The 13,377-nt window shown below is 41.6% G+C and overlaps 1 protein-coding gene across 1 annotated transcript; it reads left to right on the top strand.

Moving 5' to 3' along the window:
- The first annotated feature begins 560 nt into the window (after positions 1-560).
- On the top strand, positions 561-12,594 carry heg1 (heart development protein with EGF-like domains 1). The gene is made up of 15 exons (XM_083908332.1): positions 561-988; positions 5,220-6,417; positions 7,185-7,675; positions 8,187-8,300; positions 8,799-8,912; positions 8,991-9,113; positions 9,209-9,312; positions 9,413-9,468; positions 9,591-9,751; positions 10,125-10,259; positions 10,354-10,396; positions 10,485-10,522; positions 10,620-10,707; positions 11,348-11,525; positions 11,616-12,594. Exons 1-15 carry the CDS (start codon positions 718-720, stop codon positions 11,757-11,759), a joined length of 3,258 nt encoding a protein of 1,085 aa, XP_083764458.1. The 5' UTR covers positions 561-717; the 3' UTR covers positions 11,760-12,594.
- Positions 12,595-13,377: the final 783 nt, after the last annotated feature.

The following is a 13,377-nucleotide window of genomic DNA, read 5'->3' as shown; positions in this document are numbered from 1 at the left end:
GACTTGTTTTAGAGATTAGTGTGAAATCGTATTGTGTTGGTGACCTGTTGGTTTGTTACTCTTAAAAACAAGTCCCAGCCCTTACAGATTATCAGCAAAGCTGTGAAAACCACATCCTGTGAGCACTGAACATAGTGAACATCATTTTGTCAGTGAGATAGTCATGTTTCACATAATCTCCTCTGATAACTTTTGCATAATGTGGAACTAGAAAATAATATTCTTCTTCTTTTCTTCTTGGGAAACGTGATACTCCTAATTTTGCCACTGACCTTGATTTCTCTAAATTACACTTAAAAAATATAGGTTATACACATGCTGAGATTTTTGAAAGGCTCTGGTTTATGGTTATGGTCAACTCTTTGTTTTGCTTTGCTGTCCATGGGAATGGAAGTCAATGCAGTTGTGTCCTAGGAAGAATAGCCGCGCAAACTTGTGCGTGTGTGTGCGTGCGTGCGTGTGAGCGCGCGTGCACGTGTGTGGGAGGAGCCCGGGCTCCTCCGCTCTGATAACAGGCTGCAGCCTCGTCTCTTATCTTCCGTTACCCGCCGTCCCGAGTAGCGGCTCCACACCGGACCTGCTCCAGGATTTCATCCAATTCTTACGAAACTTCAGTGGGAGCTGAAACGTCCCTCCCATGGTGTCCCCGGGAGACTTCCACGGCATTCACTCGACTTTTCGGAAACTATCGGCGGCCGTTTTGCGGTGTTGAAAACCATGGAAACGTGGTCTGTGAATCACGTCCTCGGTTTCTCGCTGTCGGTCTGCCTCCTGCTGCTCGCTCTGCCGCGACCCCTCGGGGCACAGACCCCCAGCAACACCAGCTCGGATCCCGCGGGATTCTATCATTCAGCCGCCACACATGAAGCCAGCAGCGCGGACAACAGTGCGACCACCAGTTTATTGTCCAGCGAGAGTTTATCACCATCACAGAGGAACGTCCTGCTCACACACGCTGGTGAAACGCGCACTGCTGTTAGAAACTTCGGTAAGAGCACACTGTCACTGAGGCCTGCACTGGCAAGTGCAACCCCGCTTTCTCACATTTAAGCTAAATATTCACAAGAACAGTCTTTACTAACGTAACGTTTTTAACCTAAAACGAGCTATTATATAGGTGAGAACAGTTCGGCATGTGTGTAACAGGTGGAAAACACCGCTTCAGTATAAGTTCACGTCGTCAATGAAGACAAGTGCTTTGCACTTTTAAACTGGTTTGTTTCCCCCTTTAAGACGGTAATGGTAATAAAAAAATCCCACAAGTAACTAAATGTTATTGAAATATTGAAAGAATAACTGAAAACGAATAGGATTTAGAGCAAGCCAACAGTAAAACATAATGATGAAGTTAAAGCATCACAGAACAGGTTATGATTGAGGCAGGTATTTAAGCTAGTTAAGCTAGTTAAAGGAATAGTTCAGTATTTTATCGATGTATGATCAGTGTGTTACATGGTATTAAATAGTGTTTGCAGAAAAAAATAAGACATGCTTTGTTTTGATGTGTGTTATAGCCCTATTATAGCCAAATAATATCAAGTATTTTTGCTGTGTACTTTTTGAGTACACAGAGGATTACCCAAAAAGTACACAGTAAAAGTACTGGTACTGATTGATATTGTTAATGCATGCAGTCTGGGAAGTACTTAGTTCAGTAGTATATGAATTTTGGACTACTTATGGAAAGTAATATTTTAATTCAATGTCGAAGTAGGGCAAAATCAACTTAATCTTGTCCTCCATTAGGGATTTTGACAGAGGATTACTCGAAAAGTATACAGTAAAAGTACTTGATATTATTCATGCAGGTATTCTGATAAGTACTAAGTTCAGTAGTAGAATTTCGACTACTTATGTAAAATAATCTTTTATTTCAATGTCGAAGTGGGGCAAAATCGACTTAATCTTGTCCTCTATTAGGGATTTTGACAGAGGATTACTCGAAAAGTACACAGCAAAAGTACTTGATATTATTCCCACAGGTAGTCTGGGAAGTACTAAGATCAGTAGTATATGAATTTTGGACTACTTATGTAAAATAATCTTTTAATTCCATGTCGAAGTAGGGCAAAATCGACTTAATCTTGTCTTCTATTAGGGATTTTGACAGAGGATAATTGGAAAAGTACACAGTAAAAGTATGTGGTATTATTCATGCAGGTAGTCTGGGAAGTACTAAGTTCAGTAGTGTATGAATCTTGGACTACTTATGTAAAATAAGCTTTTTATTCCATGTTACAGTTGGGCTAAATAGACTTCACCTTTTCCTCTGTTAGGTATTTTGACAGAGTATTACTCAAAAAGTACACAGTAAAAGTACTTGATATTATTCATGCATGCAGTCTGGGAAGTACTTAGTTCAGTAGTATATGACTTTTGGACTACTTATGTAAAAGAAGCTTTTAATTCAATGTCGAAGTAGGGCAAAATCGACTTAATGTTGTCCTCTATTAGGGATTTTGACAGAGGACCAGGCAAACGCGAACCACGGCTGGCTTGACCGCAGTAACTTTACAAACAGGTTGTACCGTAAAAGTTGTCTAATTTATATTTATTTTAACTCCTCGCCTTTTACACTCCTGAACATAGGCACACAGAGTTTTTGAAGCCGTACCCCTTTAAAGGACATTCGCCTATCGGCTGGGTCTAATCATTTCTCAATCAACAAATAACCAGGAACACTGGAAGACTTTGCACATCATCATTAATGTTGATGTTAGTTATCCATTCCATGATCTTACTACTCGTCCAATTATTATGTTTTTACCATAAACAAGAGCAACAGTAAATCTAGTACTCCCCCAAGATAAAAGAAGCATCATTTGAACCAAAAGTAAACTGCAAAGTTAGAGGCCATATTATTCACCGTCATATGTGTGTTGTTTAAAGAGAACATCTTCTTCTCTTTAAACTCTAACATGACCACACTGCTGTAGTATGGTCTTATAGTGGTTTGAGACGGCAAACCTTTTTTGTGTCAACCACGAGTCAGTTAACCACAAGTCATAGTGATCTCGTGGTTAATGGTTTGGTTCTTTAAATAGGTAAAGAATCAGTTTCAGGTCTGTTTTCTTGTTTTAAAATGCTGTAATTCTCATATTAATATTATGTATGTTATAAATGATCTACTTTAACCTTAATGAAACAGTTTAAAAGAAAAGTCTACAGGTTCTGAAGTTCACTATGATGTCACTAAAGATTCTGCCGGAGGAAGGTTAGTGGAAATGAATCACTTGATTTACACATATTTGACTGTGATTCACCTTTCCTGACTTCAGGATCACACGCAGGTTCACATACTGACTTTCAAGCTTAGCTCACACATAAAATGTAAAATTTTATGTACATAATTAAGTTTAAAACGACAATTAACTGTCTTTTCCCCACCTTATACGAAGAGTAAAAATCAGTGTTTAATCATATGACATTTATAGTGTCAATTATGTATATCTGCTGATTTGAGAATAGGTATCAACTGCTACTTCATGCTTATTTGATGCTTATTATCGTGCTGAATCCACAACATAATCTTGCATTAATACCTAAGCCGCAGTGTAACAGACGCTGAGTATAACAGATGTGGAAAAAGAACCAACAGTGACTACTGTGTTAATCTGCGAGCCGAGTGATAAACAGCACAGAGAATCTGGGAGTGTCCTTCACTTGTTGCCAACACCTCGTTCCAGTCTTTGAGTTCTGCTGCTTGGACTGTATCCAGAGTATCCAGCGAGAGAAAATGAAATAATGAGAGAGACACATGCAGAGGAAGTGAGAGCGAAAACTTAAGAGTCTGGTGGCGCAGTTCCCCCTCTGGACCCTAAAAGATGTGTTGTTATTGAAGTCTGTCATTTACTGGCAGAGATGATGCTCAGACATCCAGACTGTAGTAGTGCTGCTGGAAGCTGGCCAGATAAGATAGAAGCGGGTCATGTGGCCAAAACACAGTCAATATGGACAATTATCAGTGTTGTGATTCTAATGGACCCCACAAACACTATTATTAGTACTACATTGCATTATGCATAAATGTTATATCAATATTCAATCACTGCCTCCTTGTTTAGGTGTTATCTGTACCTCATAAAGTGTTTTGTGTGGTCTTCTGCTATGCAAATCTGGCAATTCTCCTCTGTCCTGTCATCCACAAGTCGTATTTTGCCCAGAGAACTGCTGCTCACTGGATATTTTCTCTTATTCGGACCATTCTCTGTAATCCCTAGAGATGGTCATGCATCAAAATCCCAGTTTCTTCCTCATTCTGATGCTCAGTTTGAACTGCAGCCGGTCAACGTGACCTCTTAAAAACACATGCGGTTGCTGCTGTTTGATTTGTTGATAACATATTTACAAGTGGCTGGAGTGTAGATATGACATATTGAAATTTTTTTAATGAAACTTGTATAGAGATACTTTTTGTTTTTGATTTATTACTCACTCGGACTGACCGAGAAAAAGCTTTAGGTCAGAGACAGACCTCAAAACACGCCTGTGTGTTCTTTTTTTTTTTATCATGTCTGCTTGATGCTTCCATTACATCACCAGATGTTCTCAATATCGAGTCTTAAAATCTGCTTCTTGATTTACTTGTAAACACATTCCAGCGGTTTGGTTGAGACCAAAACAAGAGCTGCAAATGTTGTTAATTTTTGACGTAAACTAGTCACATGAACATGAAGGTAATGATATCCCATATTATATGATATATATGGGATATGGGAGTTTTATCTATATAAAACCCAACTCAAAAAACATCCTTCCTTTCTTCAAATTTCACCTCTGGCAGTCTGTGGGTTGTTGTACGTTATGACTTAATAAAAACAGACAATGAACACACACACATACACACGCCCAGATCCATGGTGACAGCTTTCTGCTGGTGCCTTGTGCTCACTCAGCTTTAGGAAGGAAACGGCTGAGTCCCCGCGGAGACTGTCACCACCATATTTAGGACTTAAAGCCTTTGTTAGAGCAAACCAGCTCGGGCTGCCAGTTGTTCTCCGCCCAAAAATGATTGCCCCCGTTGCAACGGCTACATCGTCTATCTATGCTCGGTGTCTCTGCAGGCTGCATGGTGAGTGCCCTCTGGTGGCCACAGCGTATGTGACTGGAACAGATGATAGGCCATTAGGTTGATGACCTGTACACATATTGACCTACTCACCAAAAATGTTGCTTGTCACAAATCTTTAATTTACAACTTTTGTTGTTTTCTCCCACAGACAGTGAGCGGACACAGACCTTCACAGAAACAAGCAGCAGCTCACAAGAGACCGGCAGTCCACTGTCTACTGAGCCACTGACCTCCAGCCTTGTCGTTGCCACCACTGATGCCAGCAGCAGCATCAGTGGGAGCAGCAGCAGCAGCATCAGAAGTAGTAGCATCAGTAGCAGCAGCAGTGGCAGCAGCATCAGCAGCATCAGTAGTCGTAGCATTAGTAGCAGCAGCAGCAGTAAGAGCAGCAGCAGCATCAGTAGTCGTAGCATTAGTAGCAGCGGCATCAGCAAGAACAGCATCAGTAGTAGTAGCATCAGTAGCAGCGGCAGCAGCATCAGTAGTAGCAGCAGCCAGGACTTTGTTAACACGGACCAGACGCCAGACGTCTCCCACGCTGTGTCCTGGAAGTCCCGAGGACAGACGGAAGACACCAGCCAACCCCTGGACAACCCGGGCATCAGCACTCTGTGGCAGCGGGACACCACGGCCGTGGCGTCGCAGACGGTCATTGACACCAGCGACAGCGTCTACACGTCCACTGCCATTAGTCGAGCGGGGGAGAGGACCCTGCTGTCTGTGACCTCGTCCTCTGGCAACAGCACCTCGTCCGCATTTACAGGCGACTCCAACTCTCATCAGCCTCCCTCGACCTGGGCTATTCCCGCCAGGTCTACGGAGACTGAGGACTACACCCAGCCGTCCCCTAGAAGTGACAGCAGGGACACAACAGACCAACACATGACCCAGTCTTTTAAGGGGACGTTTCCCGAGACCGGAACCCCGAGTTTAACCGAGCCCCCTAACGCCACACAGCATCAGCCAACCTCAGCATCGGAAGAGACCACAGAGTCGACACCACCTCTCAGCACTGACCAGTCTGACGTGTCCGTTTCATCGCCACCTCCTGTTACCTCACCTTCACGAGCTCCCACCGACACCGCGGGGACAGAGCTGGAGTCGGACACTTACGTCATGACCTCCACCGAGTCCTCCACTGCAGACCACAGCCCCAGCACTCAGAACCAGGAGGGCACAGAGGGACACTCGTTCCACAACAGAGAGGACAGCATGGACTTGGGTCTGACCACAGCGCCCACTACAGTCAGTATCAGTACTTCTGAAATGGACGACTCTCTGACCGGCCCTTCGACAGTGGTCACTGAGATCTTCCGTTACACCACTCCTGTTCCTGTAACAGAGAGGTAAGTTGAATTATTAACAGTTGTATTTTTTCCTTATCAGTCAGGATTTAACAGTATATAGAATAACCACCAGGGGGCGATTTACACAATTCTGAGGCTTCAAAATGGGAGTTATGATACTTTTAGGTGATGTGATGACTGGTTCCCTCTTCCAAAGTCAGGACGAAGGCCATTCCTTGAATGCTGAAATAAATAAAACAGCACTCTGTAAGGTCCAGTGTGTAAGAATTAGTGAAATTTAATGGGGAGACTGCAGAGCTAGCTTACGCTAAAAGTAACAACAAGTAATAAAGAATACAACAATAATAGTAATAAAAGATTAAAATTAATAAAGCAATTGAGAAAAAAAATTTCAACGGTGAAGACGATAATAAGTGTCAGTGTCGAGGTTGTAACAGTATGTATAACAGTTTTACGATGCATTCCAGTTGTACTCGGAACTTGGAATTTCCAATTCTGAAAGGTGGAGCCATCTCACAAACCTATATTCCAAGATGGCTGCCACCAGTAGAATCACTGCTACCTTTACTGTTAATTGCACTTCTGTCGTATTTGTTTGACAGTAAATCAGTCATAAACATAGTACTATTCAAATCCCTCTGATGTAAATGGAACACACCATCATTCTACGGCTATATAAAGTGGTAATATCATACTTATGAGTCATATTATCAGTTTAAACCATCCTAAATATCTTACAGTGGAGCTGTAATACTTTACTTGTCAGGAGCATGTGAGAGTCTAATTTTTTCTTCTGTCCTTCACAGACCACAAGAAACAGAAGTGGATACTTCCAAAGCCACTGCCTCCTCCACCTCCTCCACCACCACAACCACCACCACAACTCCTCTGTTTGTAACATCATCCTCTAGTTTCAGCAGCACCACTAACAGCTCAGCTCCACAATTACACACCGAGGCCACTACATCCTCCACCACAGCCTCCACCCCGGCCTCCCCGCAGACCTCTGCGATGCACCCAACTCAGCCGCCTGTGTCACCAATTCAAACGGTGGGGCCCACAACTGGAAATGCTGACCCCACTTACCCTACCACCACCCTGCAGGCAGAAACGGGCACAGTGGGGGTTGCCACCACCTCTCAGATCCAACCGATCATCACCACCAACACCCACAGCACCTCAACCAGGAGTACAGAGGCACAGAGGCCCACCACCAGGAAACAGACAACCACAGAAGCGGTGGTGACGACATCATCACCCACTCTCACACAACCCACGAAGGCACCGCCACCTGCAAGTGAGTTCATACCCTTGTTTTACTGTGCTGATATTTTTGTTTTACATGAAGTATTAGTTGAACATAGCTTCACACAGTTGTTTCAGGTCACAATTGTTGTCTAGCTGAATGTAAATACACTGTGGTAACACGCATGAAAATGTATTTGTGGAATAGTGGATGTTAGTCTGGGTCAGATTATGTCTTTTAAATGATTTCTTGCAGAATTATATGGATAATCTGCGCTAAAAGCACTGTGGGAGTTTTCACAGCTTCCATTTATTGACATATTTCATGATTGAACAACAGAGTTGAGGTTTTGTATGTGCAATAAATTTACCAACGACTTTGGAGCTGATTTTATTCTTTCCGCTTGATTTTATGAGTGCAGCTCTGTTCACAAACTTATAAAATGATGAATAATCTGTGAAAATAGTGAGTAATTTACCTGATAAACACAATGAATGTTGCTGAGAAAGGTTTTAAAAGGATAAGTTTCACAAATTTCATGTCTGTTTTCTTTCAACTGCAGGAAACTCTTGTGTGTCAAACCCCTGTATGAACGGAGGGATGTGTGTGAGCTATAAAAGGCAGCAGTACACATGTCACTGTCAGCAGGCATGGACAGGACCAACCTGCAACGAAGGTGAGCTTGTCTACTCTTGTCTTCTCTTCTCCACATGAAGTATTAGTTGAACATAGCTTCACACAGTTGTTTCAGGTCACAATTGTTGTCTTGCTGAATGTAAATACACTGTGGTAACACGCATGAAAATGTATTTGTGGTATAGTGGATGTTAGTCTGGGTCAGATTATGTCTTTTAAATGATTTCTTGCAGAATTATATGGATAATCTGAGCTAAAAGCACTGTGGGAGTTTTCACAGATTCCATTTATTGACATATTTCATGATTGAACAACGGAGTTGAGGTTTTGTATGTGCACTAAATTTACCAATGACTTTGGAGCTGATTTTATTCTTTCCGCTTGATTTTGTGAGTGCAGCTCTGTTCACAAACATAAAATGATGAATAATCTGTGAAAATAATGAGTAATTTACCTGATAAACACAATGAATGTTGCTGAGAAAGGTTTTAAAAGGATAAGTTTCACAAATTTCATGTCTGTTTTCTTTCAACTGCAGGAAACTCTTGTGTGTCGAACCCCTGTATGAACGGAGGGATGTGTGTGAGCTATAAAAGGCAGCAGTACACATGTCACTGTCAGCAGGCATGGACAGGACCAACCTGCAACGAAGGTGAGCTTCTCTACTCTTGTCTTCTCTTCTCCGTGTTTGAAGTCTGTGTATTTAAACCTTTGTGTCCTTGACGTTCAGATGTGGACGAATGTCAAAATGATCCCTGCCCACTCGGGTCCAGGTGTGTGAACACACAAGGCTCCTTCAGCTGTGAATGTCCACTTGGCTTTGACCTGGAGGACGGACGCCGCTGCACCAGAGGTATGTGTATATATATACTGTATATATACTTGGTGATTATTGTTTTTTCTTGTTCTCAAAGGCCTTTTATCGTTTCCCCCCCTTTCACGATACAGCAAAGACATTTCTGGGAACATTCAGTGTTAACAGGCAACCACAGGACGCTGTTATCTTCAAGAGTGCCACCATGCATGAGATCCAGAGAGAGATTATTCAGCTGGTGAGGGGGCCGTCTCTGCTCATCTGTGAGAAAACATTTCTAAAGTTTAACACGTATAACTGACGTACACGCTCTCTCTCTTCCTGTGTCTCTACTGCAGCTCAACGCTTCATTGTCTGTCCTGCAAGGTTACAGCCGCTCAACTCTGAATAAGAAGTTAGTTCCTGCAATCGATGTCACCTTTCTTTTTCTTGATCGTGAATCTGTTTCTTATAAATGGTGCCTCACTGTGTCGACATCTGCGACATCTGACCTCTAAACTCCCCCCCCCCCCTCAGAGAGGAGGACGGGGTCCGAATCTCGGCCGTCAACATGTTTTCCATCTCCACTGACGTGACGAGCACCGAGGTCTTCAACAGCATCCAGATGTCGCTCAGCAACTGCAGCTCCTCCATGACGCATTGTCGCATGGTCCTGCACCACCAGCTCACATATCACGGTAAATTATATTTGTTTTAAACCATGCTTTAAAGATTTTATGTGCTTCCACTCTTTAAAGTTTAATTTGTACGTGTGCTCCATTGTGCTTTTTTAATTCCAGTAAAGCACATTGAATGACCTCAGTGTATAGCAAATACATTTGTGTATAGCCACTAGAGGGCAGAAGTGAGTTGTCAAATGTCCCATTGTGGATACAAGTGTATGAAATAAGTTAAATTGTATGTAAACAGTTGGACTTTTATGGAGGGTGGTTATTGTGCATTTGGTAGATACCTGATATTGAAACACAGAGAAATAAACAAGTGAATATCTTGGGTTTCTGTGTCATTGCGTTCTTGGCTGACTGTGTTTTGTCTGCACTTGTGTTCCAGTGGAGAGTCTGTGTGTGGCTCAGAAGACTCAGTGCAATGCCGAGCGTTCCGCCTGCACAGACAACAGTGGAACAGCCGACTGCCAGTGTTTTCAAGGATACTACAAGCACAATCCTGACGACCTGTCCTGCTTAGGTCAGCTCTTTTCTCTCTGTTTCTGCTGGTTAATATGAAACATCCATTTACTTAGTAAAATATGTAGACTAATTAGCTATATGTTTTGTTTCAGAATGTGGAGATGGCTACAAGCTGGTAAATGGCACCTGTGTCCCGTAAGTTCAGCTTTATTTATGCATTTATTGCACTTATTGCATCAATGTGGTCATATTATGAGATTTAAGATTTGGTCTCTGCTTTCAGATGCATGTTTGGATTTGGAGGATTCAACTGTGGAAATTGTAAGTGTGTAAAAAAACCAAAAAACAACAACCTAAATTTAGCAGTATTGATAATGTTTCATGGAAGTCATTGTGTTAAATATTTTTTTTGTTGCAGTTTACAAGCTGATTGCGGTTGTAGTGTCACCTGCAGGGGGCGCTCTGCTCCTCATCCTTATCATAGCGCTCATTGTCACCTGCTGCAAGTAAGTCTTCTGACACCTTTCTTGTTAAAAAATACAATATTAAAACGTATATATACACTACAGTTCAAATGTTTGGGTTCACCTATACAGTTTTTTTGTGTGTTTTCCACTGTTTTTTGTTGTTGTGTTTTTTCACTTTTATTTATCAAAGGAGTTGCAAAATGAATAGAAAATAGAGTCAAGACTAGACCAGATTAGAAATAATGATTTCTATTCAAAATAGTAATTTTGCCCTTTCGTCAAAGAACCAGCAAAACTGTTTTCAGTTGTGCTAACATCATTGCACAAGGGTTTTCAAGGGTTTTCTAATCATCCAATAGCCTTCAAACATGATCAGCAAACACAATGTACCATTAGAACACTGGAGAGATGGTTGCTGGAAATGGGCCTCTATACACCTATGTACATATTCCATTAAAAACCAGCTAGAGTAGTCGTTTACCACATGAACAATATATAGAGTGTATTTCTGATTCATTCAATGTTGAAAAAAATCATCGAAAAAAAAAGTGCTTTTCCTTAAAAAATAAGGACATTACTAAGTGACCCCAAAAACACATTGTCTCACTTTGGATGGCTTGATGACAGTTTTAATAACTGTTTTTTGGTGATTTTTTTTTCCAAAATTCAAAAATCTCAGAAAAGACAAGAATGACATCAACAAGATCATCTTCAAGAGTGGAGACTTGCAGATGTCACCTTATGCAGACTTCCCCAAAAATAACCGCATATCCATGGAGTGGGGCAGGGAGACCATAGAGATGCAAGAGAACGGCAGCACCAAGAACCTGCTGCAGATGACCGACATTTACTACTCTGTGAGCAGGAGACGAATTGCACTCATTTTTTATTACTGATTTTTACGAGATTGTCAAAACTGACTTTTCCTTTTCTGCTTCTTCCCTCAGCCTGCACTGCGTAACTCAGACCTGGAGCGAAATGGCCTGTATCCGTTCCCGGGTCTGCCGGGCTCTCGCCACTCATGCATCTACCCTGCCCAGTGGAACCCCTCCTTCGTTAGTGACGATTCACGGAGAAGAGACTACTTTTAGCTGCTCCACCTTGAAAATACACACACAAACACACACACTCATTTTTAACAGGTGTGACAGTTCATTCTGTTACCATTCAGGGCTGTACATTACTTATGAATGTGTGTTCCTGTGTGTGCGTATGTTGCATAGTATGGAAGTATACATTTTTGTGTACTTTTGTGTAAACAGTTGTTGCATGTTTTACCTCACTGACATCAACTTGCCTGTACTTGACACTGCTGCTCTTTTCTTGCCCAGTAAATAGTAAACTAGTGGGTGGTTTGTATCCCACTGGTGGATCTTTGTAATTATCCCATTTATCAAATTCAAATCTTTTAACTCCAGTGTTGTGCCACTAATGTGTAAATCTGAGCAAACGGCAGAATTGTAAACTATGTGTAATCTGTACCAAAATGATCAGAACGTATCATGTTTGATGCTGAAATATGAATATGTGCATCCCACTGCTGTGATTAGAAAACAGGTTTCCTCATATTGATGGAGCGTGGCAAGAACAAACCACTTAGAGGTTGTGAGCTTTTACAATTACACAAGCATAAGGTTGAGGGACGACTTCGTATTCTGATGTCGACGTTTATTTATTCCCTGTATGTCTAAATCCACGACATAGATGGAAGAAAACTGTGGTTTTAAATGTGTGTGTGTGCAACTGTATATATGGCATAAGTGATGGAGTGTGTGAGTTGTGTGTGTGTGTGAGGAATCCTGTGTACAATGGTAATAACTGTCAATGAGTGTTTGAATGTAAAGATGTAACATAATTAGATATTTCTGACACGGAGTATAATTTTTATGTAAACTATTTCTGTCCTTTGTGTTTATAAGGTTTGTTGATTCTGGCGTTTTAGTCAGATGTGCTTATTTAAATAAAAAAAAGAATATTGCAAAGCATTTTGTAGCATTGGACTTATTTGAAGTCTCCACCTCACAACTTTTTCTATAAACCGTGTAAGTATTAGATAGTGAAGCAATTTTAGGTGTTTTCTAGCATTTACAAACAAAGTAGGATTTTTCTTTTCTGTAATAATTAAATTACGCAGGTGTTTTCAATCAGCTGAATGCCGTGGTTTCCTCCTCCTTTCTCTAGGTGGCACTGTTGGGTCCTGAGAGAGAGAACTAGAAAAAAGGAAACAAGACTTCCGCGGCGTGACGTCAGACGCCGAGAAGTTGGTTGCGTGCATAAAAATCGCGGCAACGAGATTCAAGATGGCGTGTTGCCGTGTTCGACCTAGTTAAGATTGTTGACTCCTACAAAAAGGTGATTACGTTTTGTCAAGTTGTCTGAACGGCGACTCTGTTGGCTTGCTTCTATGCTCAAAATTAGCTTTAGCTCAGGGGCTAGCCATGCTGTGCCTCATCGAAATTCTTCATTAATGTTTGCTTGTTCAGCTTTGGTTCAATTAAATCTGAATTGTGTCTAACACATCAACGGTTTACCATGGTTGAGATTAACCTAACGCCAAATAAATAAAATTAAGACACGACTGAGAGGCAGTACTTCTATAAACAGTGCAGTGGTCCGAGTTAGCGTAATTGCTAGCTTAATATTAGCCGTAACACTTTGTTGTTCAAATTTCACCAACGTAAGTCTGGTCCAATAGTGGCTTATCTAGAA

This window comes from Microchirus variegatus (genome assembly GCF_963457635.1).
Source record: "Microchirus variegatus genome assembly, chromosome: 22".
Taxonomy (NCBI): Eukaryota; Metazoa; Chordata; class Actinopteri; order Pleuronectiformes; family Soleidae; genus Microchirus; species Microchirus variegatus.
This window is presented reverse-complemented; position numbering and strand designations above follow the sequence as displayed.